The sequence below is a fragment of the Haemaphysalis longicornis genome, unplaced genomic scaffold, assembly GCF_048455015.1.
Source record: "Haemaphysalis longicornis isolate Haplotype H1 unplaced genomic scaffold, Haemaphysalis longicornis Haplotype H1 scaffold_7, whole genome shotgun sequence".
Classification (NCBI taxonomy): Eukaryota; Metazoa; Arthropoda; class Arachnida; order Ixodida; family Ixodidae; genus Haemaphysalis; species Haemaphysalis longicornis.
The window spans coordinates 104,196,355-104,210,882 of NW_027526422.1; the positions used below are offsets into that span (position 1 = coordinate 104,196,355).

At 49.4% G+C, this 14,528-nt stretch overlaps 1 protein-coding gene across 3 annotated transcripts in view; it reads left to right on the forward strand.

The window, feature by feature from the left end:
* Nucleotides 1-948: 948 nt before the first annotated feature.
* LOC144146761 (monocarboxylate transporter 12-like) overlaps nucleotides 949-14,528 on the forward strand; it is a 36,873-nt gene continuing 23,293 nt past the window's right edge. The window contains exons 1-2 of one of the 3 annotated variants that reach the window (XM_077678685.1): nucleotides 949-1,335; nucleotides 1,440-1,700. In XM_077678685.1, the coding sequence (XP_077534811.1) occupies nucleotides 1,478-1,700 (223 nt within the window). In that variant the 5' untranslated portion in view covers nucleotides 949-1,335; nucleotides 1,440-1,477. The remainder of the gene's footprint in view (nucleotides 1,336-1,439; nucleotides 1,701-14,528) is intronic. The other 2 variants (XM_077678684.1, XM_077678686.1) reach the window with 2 other exon arrangements.

Below are 14,528 nucleotides of genomic sequence, written 5' to 3' on the forward strand. Positions count from 1 at the left end.
GGGTCACCAATTTTGTAGCAGCCCGGAATGTCGACTGCTGAAGGAGGCGAGAAAGCAGATGTGGAGCTGGTTTGCAGTTTCAAGACAAGACTGTTTATTTTCAAAAGATCCGAACGCCGAGAGCGTCGCCGACGAGGGGAAGAAGGGGAACTCACGCGTGCTTCGAAAGAGAGAGGAAAAAGGCCCCCCCAAGCGAGCAGACGGCGACGGCGTCAGGAGTCATGCCAGGAGTCTGCCGTACAACAAGTTGAGCTTTCCCCCGAAAGGCGACCTTTGAATAGGACGGGCGGGGGAATGACCATCACAAAAGGCGTACTGTCGACGAGCCGGCGGTAGACCAGAGAGAAAGGAAAAGCCTCGTCTCGTGGGAGCCACTTGCGCTGGGGTGCCGAGTGGCTTCCGCTACACGAACAATAGTTTTCACGATTACGACGAACGCTGGCGTTTTCTTTTGCCAATCTTGGTCAATATCTCTGTGGCTTGGCTAACTTGCGCCGAGGATGCCGGACGTTGGCCGGGAGCCACGCGCTCACGAGCACTCCGCATTTTATTGTTTTGTGTAACTGCCGGGCGGTCGCCTCGAGGAACGCGCTCTTGTGCGCGTGCTCGCATGAGCTCTGCATTTTCTTGCTATTTGTAACTGCAGACACGAAAAATAACAATTTGTTAAACACCTTAGATGTTTAAAAAGCCGGCCAAAGAAAGGCCGCCTGAGACCCGCACAGGGCAGGGTCCTAATTAAAGTTTATTGCATCCATCCACCACGACCGTATGAGTGGCAGCCGAGATAAGCCTCGCGCGTAAACAAAATAAATTTTCTAAGCTTAACAAAACAGCCTTTAGCGAATTCGCAACTTGTCTCACGGAAATGTGACATTGAAACAGTCATGCAGTGACAGCAAAATCGAGTACATGTTTTTCCCAACCGGGAATGCCGCCTGCTGGAAGGTCATCAGGAATGTAGTCGGGCGCTTTGCTGCACATGTACCAAACTCTTCGCCAAGGTCACATCGCTTGCACGCCAACAGCCAGACGCCGGAAAAGTACGTTGCGCGCTATGGTACATACCTTGCTCTCGGAGGCTTGTCTGGACTCGTGCCTGTCTATAGAAGTCATCGTTATCGCATTCTCAATCAAGCGCATCTTCCCAACTGACCACCGCTATATTCTTATGCTCAAAACGTGTCTTGCTGAACATCATGCGGTCAGTGAGCTGAAAGGGCACTCGTTGAGAGCCGAGATAGTGCACTTTGTCTTTCCTCACTGGCTGCGCCAGCGATTGTGCCCTCTTCTGGTATATGAATGAACATTCCTGGCTGTGAAGTGCACTGCGGGGTACGTATCATCACTCTTACTTTTGTCCATGTTTACGGTCCTCGAAGCAATCTTCAAACAATATATTCTACCACTCTGCCGCTCTGTTTTTGCCGAATTCACAGCCGTAGCCCATTCACCAGCCAAAAAGTAGCGAGTTTCCATGGCGCCTTCTGCTGGACCTCCAGACGTGCCCGCTCTACCGTACCAAGATACAGCGCGAAGTTGGGTTGTAGCCGCAGGGTGTGCATGGAGCATGTTCTGGGGAACGATAATAACACGCTGCAGCAGCATCATCTTCGTCGCCATGGTGAACGATATGTCGGCGTCGCGAGAAACGGCTTCGTGGCCCTTCAACATTCTGGCAGCAGCAACCAACGTGTCCGGTAAGCCTACCCCGTACTCAAGCGCACTTCGAGGTTCATAATGTTGGTCATAAAAATAGACTACTTCTAATAACTTTACAGACAACCCAAACCTACTGGAGCTAGTTATTTTGGTCATATTGTGCTATGCATTTTATCACATATTAGTGCACGCACCCCGCGACCAATGTGCATTCTAAGACTACATGAAAACGAGAATAAGGATGGCCCAAACACTTCGAAATACTTTCATGACATTCTCGTCACATGATCTCGGATTCTGATTGTATTTAAGGAAGAGAGAGGTAGAGAGAAAGAAGAAAATACTTTAATCTGGTCAGTGCTATTCAGGCCTCAATTGTGACCGGTTGAATCAACTCATCGGCGACAGCTCGGTGAAAATGCATAAGTAGTAGCTAAAACTAGGTGTTTCAGTTTTGTTCTTTTGAGCGCAGCGGGTGCTGTTGCGTGACGTCGTCAACTCCCGACACCATAGCCAAAAGGGTAAACGGGACCTGAAGATCCAAACAGAGCTGTGAAGTCCGGCCTCCCAGTGGTTATGAAAACACTCTAAGAAATGTGGGGCGTACTTGCAGAGTTCTACAGCTTCTCTGTTCCTACTGGCATCCTTTGATTGCGCCCGCATCCGGTGTGGTGTCAGATGCCCTGTTCACTACACGAGGATAGAACAATGAACCTGCTTCCGAACTCTCCACGTTGAATGGGGTTTAACCGCGGTTGCATTCTTTCCGCGGAAAGTAATAATAAGAATAGTTGCGGCTCGACTTGGCTCTGCTAACTTTGGATATGCAAGACGAAAGCTTGGCGTAGTGTGGTTAAATCTTGGTTTCGCTTGGTTAAACTCTGACGTTGCTGTGTTGCTGACCACGGCTCAAAGCCGTTCGGTCCCGTGCAACGCTCACAGAAAAAGGCCGAGCATTGCTTTCATTCTCGGCGAAAACGGCGTTCCTCTTTCACGGCGAACGTGGAGCAAGATGAGTCACATAGCTCGAGACGACCCAGCGGCGCATGCTTGGGAGGCTGCGGGTTTTGTCGGCTGCTGATCAGCTGAGCGGCAGCTCCTGTCAAGGGCTGCCGCCGCTATGTGAGTAGAACGACTTAAAACGGGGCCTTGTCGGTGGCGCCGAAAGCGGGTCCGTGAATCACGCGATGTGCTTCGAGGAGTGTGTAGCCGGGGATTGGTCTCCGGTCAAAAGGTTAACTTCCGCATCCTGCGCGAAACCGCTGGACGACACCAGTAAAGCTTTCCTTTACTAGTGTCAGGAACACCCAGTGTCAGGAACACCCAGCCGTCTTAAAAAAGAAATCCAGAAAGGACCACGCCGGGAGAAAATCCCGGATATTGCGGGTTACCGAAAGCTGCCGTGCGATGGTAGTCGCCAGGTGAGGAACCACCCAATACCGAGAAAAGAGAACAATGGGGTGAGGTCGCGTAACACGTGTTGGTCTTCGGCCAGGGAACACTTCGTCCCTCCGGCTTTCAATCAAAACTTGGTATTTGCATTGTGGCTGAGTGGCTAGTCTACATACTTGTCTTGTGCGTACTTTAAAGAGGGAAGTTACAGAAACGTTTTTGGCAAAAACATGCATCGTGTGCCCGGGAGAGTGTCTGCAGCAACATGTGAAGTTACGGAAGCTGTGATAAAAGGAAGAAAAGGGGCCGGATTACAAGAATTTTGACGCGACGACTCTTCCATGGACCAGAAACCACGGTGTCATTGGTGATTCATATTTCGATGAGAGATAATACGACGAATTTCGCTCTCGGCGTGGTTTAGAATACGTGCGATGTGCTTCTATCACAGGTTGAAATTGGAATGACATCTGCTTTATTTCGGCATGTACCGCACGTGCGTACTCTTCAAGATTGTGCAGCGCCGCATAGACCTGCGGTTTTTCACGACAGAGTACCCTTCAAGGTCATGCTGTATGAATTTGTTCTCAACGGATCAAGGATCATGAAGGCATAAAATCAAGATAATGATAGACTTTCCATTTACCTTTTTGCGTTCCATTTCTTCAGTAAACAGGCTGAAGATATGTTTGTCAGCGTGTCTTTAGTTCTAAGAAATATAACGAACCAATTTTTGAACCCTTATATATCAATGCTCATTGAACATTTTTATCCAGGATAAAAGATTTGCTTTCACTAGCCGATTCAGCTTCATGGGCGTAGTGCAATGATGCCTCAATGCTGTCAGCAGTACAAAATTAGCTAAATATATTGCCAAATTGATTTTTGCTTAATGTTGTAGCGCTGCTTACTTTTTTGTGAATGAAGGGGGGTCTTTTTTTTCTCATATCAGCTATCTGGGTTTGTAATTGTGCGGCTATTAAGGAAAAACCCAGTGCAAGCATCGGCCACTCTATCTGCTGGAGAGTATCCAGTTTGTTCCGATTGATTGTAGGGTTTAACACGCCGACAAAACGGAGGCGATGAGGCACACCGTAGAGGAGGGCTCCGGATTAAGTTTTACCACGTGGGTATGTTTACCATGCGCCGAAATCTCGTACACGCGGGCGTTCTTGCTTTTCGCCTCCATCAGAAAAGCGGTCACCGCGGCCGCGAATCGAACCAGCGGCCTCGTGCTCAGCAGCGCAACGCCTTAGCCACTGAGCCACCGCGGCGGGTCACTCCAGTTTGTTCCAGCGTAACATTCCAGCTCTTAAGGGTAGTGTAGTTATTCTAGTGAAGGCATGAAGAAATGGTTTCCGAACCCTTGCAATGAGTTCAGCAATGCTGTTTCAAAGGAATACTACGATTCTGAGAAGCAGTAAAGTAACCCCCCTTGGGAAGGTATAGCAGTATCCTGGTCAAGCGTTTCATAACTCAATGGCCGGTTGAATTCTCCAACTCGTGTTGGGACTTGTCCGATGCTGTTTCAGAGGGCGCCTTTAAACTCCTGTAGGAATACATTGACCGCCTCGCCACGAGGGTCCGGTGACTCCCGGTTTACGGCTTTGCTGGTGTAAGAGGAGTTACTTGATGCTCAAAAAAGGATTAGTACATGGGGTAACCATTTCAACTCCTTTGAAGAGCTACCTGGACTTCATTTCTTACAGTGAGAAGGTTATTAATACTAATGGCGAATTCCATTGGGAGAACAGGAGCAAGTGGAGCGAGTAGCAAGAGCAGCACACGGGAGTAACGGGGACCTGTGCTTTCGTTCCGCGAATGAAACATTCGCGCTGCTCCGGGAGCAGTGAAAAGAGGGGGAGGGCGTGATGTCAAGAGTCATGTGACCAAACTTTTCCCGCTCTCGCTTCCCAAAGCATTTCGCGCGCTCGTGTTGTCCGCACGCTGTTCCTCGCCAGTTTTGCCAGATACGTGCCGGTGGTTTTGTGTCTGCCTTCCGCATGGCTACGAATGAAGAAGCCGAGCGGATGTTCATGTCCATGATAGGGTCACCATCGTATCTCCCAAAAATTAGCTGCGAACGATAACAGCATCCGCCGTCTTTTCCAGATACGACTCTATCTTTGGTCGCTGCTCCGGCGGGGTGAACAGGTGCTCGAACATAAACTCATGCAATGTCAAATCGTCGTCGTCATCGCTGCTGCTGTTGCTGTCCGATGATGAGTTTGCGCTTGGATCTGTGGTGCTTTCATCACCTAAAAGTAGCAGCATCGTCCAGACAGCCGCGCTTAGCTGCTGCGGTGTGCACTGAGCGACTATCGCGGCTGCTGGATTCCGCCATTTTTTCTCCGCCACCCGGGGATAAAGCCAGAAATGACGTAAAAGAGGTCATGTGACTTCCTCGGCGTTCCCTGTTACTCCGCCTCTGGCGACGGAGCACCAAAAACTGCTCTCGGCAGCTCTCGGCGCCAAAAAAGTGCTCCTCCTCGACCAATGAAACACAACGCCCCTGCTCCTTCCCGACCACTGGAAGACGCCAGAACTCGCGAGAGCACTTTGGGTGCAGTTAGAAGTGCTTCTATTCGCCCAATGGAAAGCGCTATAAGTGATCCATCGAGTATGCCGATACAGGGTGTCCCAGCTATCATGCACCAAGGTTTAAAAAAAGGGAAATTGCGTAGCTCGAAGAAAACCTAGTGCATAATGTTTGCAGTACTGTGAAGAAGCGGAGAGTAATTTTTTCGTTAATGAGACTTAATTAATTAATTATAATTATTTATCTAACTCGAGAAATACTGTCCAAATCACTAAAGTATCAATGAGGCACTTGTAGGTAACCACGAGGGGCATCTAACTACGCTATTTTCAGCGACGAACTAAGTGCGTACTCATTTATTCTGACTGATAAAGGAATCCCGCGAAATATGAAAAATACCACCTTACGACGCTTACGCGCGCATTGTAAAGCAGCGTCCCCGAACAAAGCTGATTGAAAGCAACTGCTTCGCGTATTACCCGCCCGAAGAGACAGCGGATCACCTTGATAATAGCATGCACAGAAGGAACAGCAGCAGCAAGATTCGCGGGACGCGCGTGCAGATAAGAAACAAACTCGGTCGCGATTTCTTCTTTCTTTCTTTTGTCTATTTCTTTCTGGCTAACTCAGAGGCAGCCTGTTTGAGGGCGTTGCTTTAGGGTGCGCGCGGAGGCGCCGTCACGTGGTATTTTTCATATTTCGCGGGTTTCCTTTATCAGTCAGAATAAATCTGTACGCAATTATTTCATCTCCGAAAATACCGCAGTTACATTCCCCTCGTGGTTACCTACAAATGCCTCATTGACACTTTAATGATTAGGACAGTATTTCTCGAGTCAGATAATTAATAACAATTAGTTAATTAAGTCTCATTAAAGAAAAAAATACTGTTCGCTTCATCACAGCACTGCAAACATTATGCACTAGGTTTTCTTCGAGCTACGCCTTTACTCTTTTTTAAAATCTAGGTGCATGATAGTTTGGACACCCTGTATAATGTGACTGAAGGTGGCGGGTTAGCCCCAATGGCGTTAAGCAGCGGTTAGGTATAGATTTTGGTGCATGTGTGTCAAAAGCAATGAGCCCGGCAAAGAGCTGCAAACGCCAAATTTGTGTATTGTTGTTATCCAATTTCTATTCCGCAGTTAGACAGGGAGGGTAGGGTGTTGTGATGTCAGTAAGTGTAACCAGGCGGTCTCTACTGCTGACAAATATTTTTGCAGACATTCACGGCACAGGTGCAGATTGCAGACAGCCACGAAACAGGTGTCAAGCAGGGCCTATGTAAATATCCATCCCTTGTGCTCGTCCCGCCGGCTCGCTCCGTGTTGTCGTTTTTTGCAGTATATTCTTCATATTATGTAATACTCTTCTTCAAAAAACATTATGGAGGCACCGATGAGCGGAATCAACAGGAAGCAAAACTTGCGTCGTGGCGAGTGCATCGAAAATACGAGACCCTACAAGAAACGTTCAACTTATCAATCCCCCTCCCGCCAGTCCATGACGTGGCCACTGGTGAGTAGGATGGGTAACCTGAAAGAAGACACGCGGCGTTGGAATCTTCCATCCAAAGCCGGTAATCAGCGGTTTTCATAGGTCGACGTTAACGTGTCCAGTGCAAATCCGGGTGTCGTCTTGAGGCTGTTGTAAGGAGATATCACAATCATTGGTGCGTACAAAACAAATGGTAGGGCGAGGAAGTCTGTATTTGCGTTTGCGATTGGATTTCTTCGAGGACACCGAGCTGACCCTAGTGCATGAGGCCCTCGTTTTGGCCTTCGTGAGCTCTTCCGCCTGTCGCTTCTCGACGTACTACTCATAACGCTCGTTGCGTTTTTCCACCGCCAAGTGTCGTTTCCTTGCCTCACTTGTTCGAGCCAGCATACCTTGGCTGTTGCACAGTGAACACGCTCATGCTGGCTGTACCTGCTAAGACACCAACAGCTCCATTTGCCGGTCACCTGACCGCACGTGAACAGAGGCTTTCCTGGGCGTACCACCTCAACTAACTTCCTGGGCTCCACCAGGCGTGATACTCGAAGGTCAGTGTTATCGCCTGTAAGGAACGCCGCAACACGCCCGGCCAGGTTACTGGAACAGCAGTAGCTGTACCTGAAAACTGGAAGGAGGGGGAAGAAAATTAGCCCAGCTTCACTGACTCAACGTCGCGAACACCGATATTTTAACAGTGAAGCTACCTGGCATTCCCCAATCGCAATACTAAGTTTCATAGAACTTCTCAAATTCATCAGTTCGATCACAGTTCGCGCTTCTGAGAAAGTTCCCCCACGTGTCGTCTCCATGGCGGGAGGTGTGATCACCGCACTTGAGTGCTTCTCTGTGCTGTATTGTACCACGTCACTGGAAAAATACAGTGCTACGGCTTACTGGCTAGTAAGATCACAGCTACATGCGCTGCCATTTTTAGCGTCGTAATAAATTATTCGTGTTCCTGTTAACAGGATTCCACTGCTCGTGCCATATACTGGAAAATTTGTTTCTTCAGAACTTGCCATACTGCACAAGGCGCGCCGCAAACAATTTTTGTTATTTCACGGCGTATGTTTTATTTTGTGCCGCAACCCCGCACGGGGCACCTTGGGCACTTTTGGTGACAGTATTGGCGACACCGCGGACCCCGAGTCCCCAAACATAATCTGGAACCAACCGTGGCGATATGTTTTAAGGTGAAGGGTAGAGACCTCAAACGGTGGCCGTCGGAGCCCAAGTCAAGCTCCGGCAGATGGGCTCCCTGGCTGTTTACCAGGCAGGGAGCTCCGGGACACCTCTAGGTATCAGGGTAGCCCGAACGAAGGAAGTACCCGCGTCCCCTGCTTTTATACTATAGCATATGGTATTTCCAATCCCCCCCCCCCCCCCCCCCAACGTGATCGGTTCCTGAAAATGGGTCACACGAAAGTTTCTTTTCCTCCTTTGCCTTCTATCTCTCTTCCAAAGCCCGATAATTTCTCTACTTGTTGATAATAAAATCTCTAGATAAATCAAAACCCATCACCTCCCAGTCTGTCTCCCAGGGCGTGACAGGAGGCGAATCACCATACGTCAAAATGATCAAATAATTCCAACCAAGCACATGATCTTGACGTTTGACTGCTAAACACTTCTGAGTTGGTAAACGCAGGTTTCATGAGATGTACAATCCAACCCTACATGCCCAACCCACGCCGCTGCTTCAAGTGTCAGCGGTTTGGGCACGGCACATCCTCTTGCTGTGGCAAACTGACGTGCGCAAAATGTGTAGCACATGATAATTCATGATAATTTAACCAATAATTGTACACCCGAGGGCTTCACCTGTGCGAACTGCCATGTACTGCACGCTGCTTATTCTAGGAGTTGTGAAAAGTTCAAACAAGAAAAACAGATCTTTGCCTTCAAAGTGAAAGCCCGCTAGGGGACCGCGCCAAGCGTTCGCGCTTCACGACGGCTCCGTATTTTACTTGCTTTAAGTGCGGTACGCCCTGACCAAAGACCTTGAAGCTCGCCACAGGATCACCGGAAGCCCCCAGGAACCCCGGGTAACAATGTTTATGGTCATCCACCCGAAATTGCAAGCCCTGAATAGTCATGCTTATGGTCATGCTCGAAATTGCAAGCCCTGAAAGACCGGACCACGTCGCACGCACTGCTAGGCCTAACCAGGCCTAGCACCGCGGCTGTACTCGCCCCCAGTACGCCAGGCCGCCAGCTGCTCCATGCTGCTCTTCGCCCGCCCCGCCGATATGGAAAGTGAAGTTGACGGTGAACCCATCCCCCCGGACGAACTGCTTCAACCTGCCTAGAAAACTATACGAAGCAAGCAGCAAGCTCTCCGTTGTACCGAAAGACAATCCCAACAGACAAGTCTCCCAGCCACCTCTACAAGCTCTCTACGCAAAGGCCGCAAAAAGCCCCTGCGTCGAATAACGCCAGTCCAACCCCTCTCTGAGACCGACGTCAAGATTGTTTTCGGTCCGAGAGTCGGACTAGCCCTCGCCAAGCTCTCCCTTGCGGTTCTGGCGGATACAATTCAACAGCACGCAAATGTTGAACCCAATGGTGAGGATCAAATACTCATTCGAGCCTAATCCAACTTCATCGTAATAAGTACTCCCTCGGAGGCACGTGCAATGAATTATGCTAGAATCTCCTCCCTGCTCATTGGAGAACATCGGTATGACGTCGCGGCTCAACTTCCGGCCCCGGCAAATACCTCCTTGGGCATAATCTTCAATATCCCAGAAACGAACCCTCCTGAACAAATCGCTCACAGCATCATCAATTATACCCCCCACTTGAAAATCCTCGACGTCCGCCAACTAAACAGCTCCAACATGGCCCAAATACTCTTCGACGGACCTCACGTCCCGTATTGGGTTCGGTACCGGGCCGCCACCTATCGCTGCCGACCCTTCGGGCGCAAAACCGAAGCCTGCATCAGCTGTTGGAAAACGGGTCATCGCTAGGACGTGTGCCCTACCCAACAAACTGTACCCCGCTGTTCTCGCTGTGGCGCTACCAACGCTCATGTAAATCCCCCCTGCAACCCACGCTGCATAGTGTGTGAATGAAGCCACCATACAGGTTCGACGGACTGCCCGCGCCGCTACCAGCCCAAACCACGCACGCTCTCCTACGCACAAGCCGCGTCCCAACGCCACGCTCCACTACTTGATTCCTTCCCCCCACTACAAGCCCAAGACCGCAAGTCCGCAACGCACAAGTCAACAGGCAGCAGGACTCCCTCTGATCCCCAGCGCCAACTCCTCAAGTCATCGCCTGGCTCAGTTTCAACAGGTGAGCAGCCCAAGCGCCCCTCCCAGCTCCCAGCCCCCACACGCTTCCCAAAACCCCCCTGTAGGTACATCCATAGCAGACGTACTTAGAGAACTGCAGACTACCCGCGCTGAAATCACACCTCTCAGAGAGGAAAACGGTGCTCTCAAGCGCAAGAACTTTTTGCTAAAAAATCAATCTCACTCAGCTCCCCTTTCCCAGCAGGAGAACTCAACCTCCCCACCACAAAAAGGGAAAGCCTGCTCCGTCTCCCAAGATGAACTTCAGGAGCAGCCTCCTCAGCAGCTAGAGGAACGTCTCGGGAGGCTAGAACATACCCTGGAAGAACAGAAAGCGAAGTACACTAATCTCCACCAATCTTTGCTTAGCAACCACGCGGCCATGCAGGGAACCATAGAGGCAATAAGAGCGTAAATGCATAGCTACCTCCAGCGAATAATTACCACCATCAACGTTCCGCTAGCCCCAGTAGTAGATTAGGAGAAAACGGCGCGGTTTACACACGGACACAGGGAAGAGTACTTGACACACACGAGCGCTGAACCAGCAGTTTTAATGAAAAAAAGACAGACCTATATATACGCACAATAGTCACGCTTATCAGGGTTTTTATACATGGCGCATGCGCAGAAAGTCCAATTCTTTTGTAGTAAGGGCTAGAGACGGTGAACTAACGCATGCTTGACCAAGCCTGTGGATTAATTCAGCTTCAATAATCTCCCGTGTGATACGGTCTGAGCATTTTTTACGACAGCAGTTCTATCAAGGGACGGCACACATTCGCATGTGTGGCAGTGCTGCGCTAAATATCCATCAATCACTTTCTTTTTCTTATCTAGTGCGTTGGTTATCTTATTTGCATGTTCCCTTAACCTGTCGTTCAGACATCTTCCGGTTTGCCCTACGTAAAATCTGTTGCAGCGGAGTGGAATTTTGTAAACGACCCCTTCCGCGCATTCAACATATGCCTTCCTGTGCTTCGTGTTGCAGTGCCTTCCCCGCACGGCCTCTGGGTCGCTCAATCTGCACAGCTTCAACAGGTTGTTGGCGGTGGAGAAAACAAACTTCACATTTGAGCAAAATTCCACAAAATTTACAAAATTCCACTCCGCTGCAACAGATTTTACGTAGGGCAAACCGGAAGATGTCTGAACGACAGGTTAAGGGAACATGCAAATAAGGTAAACAACGCACTCGATAAGAAAAAGAAAGTGATCGATGGATATTTAGCGCAGCACTGCCACACGTGCGGATGTGTGCCGTTCCTTGATAGAACTGCTGTCGTAAAGAAATGCTCAGACCGTATCACACGGGAGATTATTGAAGCTGAATTAATCCACAGGCTTGGGCAAGCATGCGTTACTTCACCGTCTCTAGCCATTACTACAAAAGAATTGGACTTTCTGCGCATGCGCCGTGTATAAAAACTTTGATCAGCGTGACTACTGTGCGTCTATATAGGTGTGTCTTTTTTTCATTAAAACTGTTGGTTCAGCGCTCACAAAATATCAGAGCTAAGCCACAAAATGGGAAAGTACGCAGCAGAACTAGCCGCAGCCTGATGGGGAGAAATCTGTGGCAAGCTCAGAGGTACCCTTACCATGAAGCGCACCTGGTCCCTCCTCCGTCAACTCATCGATCCCCATCAATCCAAAACTGCTCAAACCAACCGCATGGCCCAGCTTGTCCACTCCTACCCAGGTACCCCACAACAACTCCTCTCTTCGCTTCAAGAAACATACATCCCTACTGGCGACCGTAACCACCTACCAGACTACCAAGGAACACCCAACACACTCCTCGACGCGGATATAACTGAAGCAGAGGTCCGAGCCACTCTTCTCACTCTCACAACCAGTTCATCTCCTGGGAGAGACGGTGTAACTAACAAAATATTACGAAACCTTGATGACAACTTCATTACAACACTCACACACTTCTACAACAAACACTGGAAAGAAGGCACACTACCAGCATCATGGACACATGCGAACATTTCACTCATCCCCAAGCACGGAAAATCGTTAAGCTTAGATTACCTCCGGCCGATTTCTCTCCTGCATGGGAAAACTGCTTGAACATATCATACATGCCAAACTCACCAAACACATAAACCAAACCAACGCCCTGCCTCCAACCATGTTCGGTTTCTGGGCCAGACTCTCGACAAATGATGTACATCTCCAACTCTACCACGACATAATTTCTTCTCCCCAACAGTCTGACACAGCAGCGATTTTAGCACTAGACCTCAGGAAAGCCTTTCACCGGGTCTCACATCAATCAATCCTCAATGGCCTTTCCTCTATCTCCCCTGGCTTACGAACGTACAATTACGTTAAAGCTTTCCTTTCCTCGCAGACTGCAACCCCCCGATTAGGCACCTTAGAATCAGGCGAGCTTCACCTACCCCCAGTAGGCACTCCGCAAGGAGCTGTACTATCCCCTCTCCTTTTCAATATAGCCCTCCTTCATATTCAAAAGGCTGTAGATTGCATTCGCAACCTACACTTTAGCCTCTATGCAGACGACATCACACTTTGGACAAGCGGAGGTAGTGACGCACAAGTAGAGGAGACTCTCCAAGCAGCAGCGTCAGCCGTGGTTGAGGGAGCCACTATAGCCGGCCTACAATGCTCCCAATCTATATCAGAACTACTTCTCTACAATCCGAAGCGCGCAAACCGCACAAATCCCAACATCCAAATCTACATAAATTCAAAGCCTGTGCCAGTTGTCCCACAAATCAAAATCCTCGGCCTAGTCATAAACCCTAATCGTTCAAAGACAGAGTACATCAAGCACCTTTCTTCACATGTTTCCCAAACCATCGAACTCCTTCGCCGCATCGCTTCCAAAAAACATGGGCTTAAGGAAGCCAATAGGCTCGTGCCTCGTTCGAGCATTCGTTGTTAGCCGTATCACCTATGCTCTCCCGTACCTCCTCCCCTCTAATTTAGAACTGGCCAAAATCAATTGCCCTATCCGCACAATATACAAAGCTGCTCTGCAAATCCCACCCGGCACCTCCACTGCCAGACTAGAAGGAACAGGGGTGTACAACACAGCCCAAGAGCTGATAGAGGCGCAGCAGATCAGCCAACTAAGCCGCCTAGCCAACACTAACCCCGGTAAACACCTCCTTCAACGCCTATATCACCAGAGGATTTACATGGACTTGCATGTATGCCTCGAAAATCATGGCCCTGACTAACCACCCTGTTAATTGGACCATTAATAATACATCCTCAGAACAACTGTTTTTAAATCGTCCCTCCATCTCTCTGCCTTTTTACTTAGGGTAAGAGAGGAAGCCTCTGAGCTCAAGGTCCCCTTTTTAGACATTCACAAGGCACCCATCACTGATTTTATACCACCATGGAATCTGCGCCCTTTGTTGTATGACCTGTCTTTTGGGAGCTTGATAAAAACAGGGCACCAAGAATTGTGATTCTGCAGGATTTCTTGTTTTTACAGGTTAAATACCGGAGTGCAGAATTTTATAGTGATGCGTCGAAGACTGCTACCGCTGTCTCCTTTGCTGCGCATGGACAGACCCTTAGTGACTGTCAAACGATGAATGACCAGAACAGTATTTTTACGGCTGAAGCATTCGGTATCTTAGTGATTCTAGATCACATTGTCCAACACAAAATTCCAAATTCCATCTTGTACACGGACTCCCTACTCGTTGTACGTGCGCTGTACTCTAACCAACGGTCTAACAATTATGTAGTTAAACTTATTCTTAAGGCTATTCTATCCGCATGTACCGCGAACCTTGATATGATTATATGCTAGGTTCCAGGCCACTGTTGGATCGTTGAGAATGAGGTTGCTGATGAAATGGCTGCCGTTCTGCACTACAAGGCACCCCAGGCAGACATGACTATTCGGCCTTACTCAAGCCGGTGTACTTTGGCCGGTTATTTTCTGCCCGGCCTTTCTCCGGCAACCCTGTTCAGCCCGTGTCCAAATGTGGGCCTTTTGGCCATATACGGCCGTACTGCCATCACTGTCCAACGGCCAGTGTCCGTCGGCCAGTCGACCGGCTGACGTTCATACGGCCAGGTTCCAGCCGTAGGGCTCCGGCCATCCCAAAGCCACCCGTGTGCGGCCGGAGTACGGCCACCGG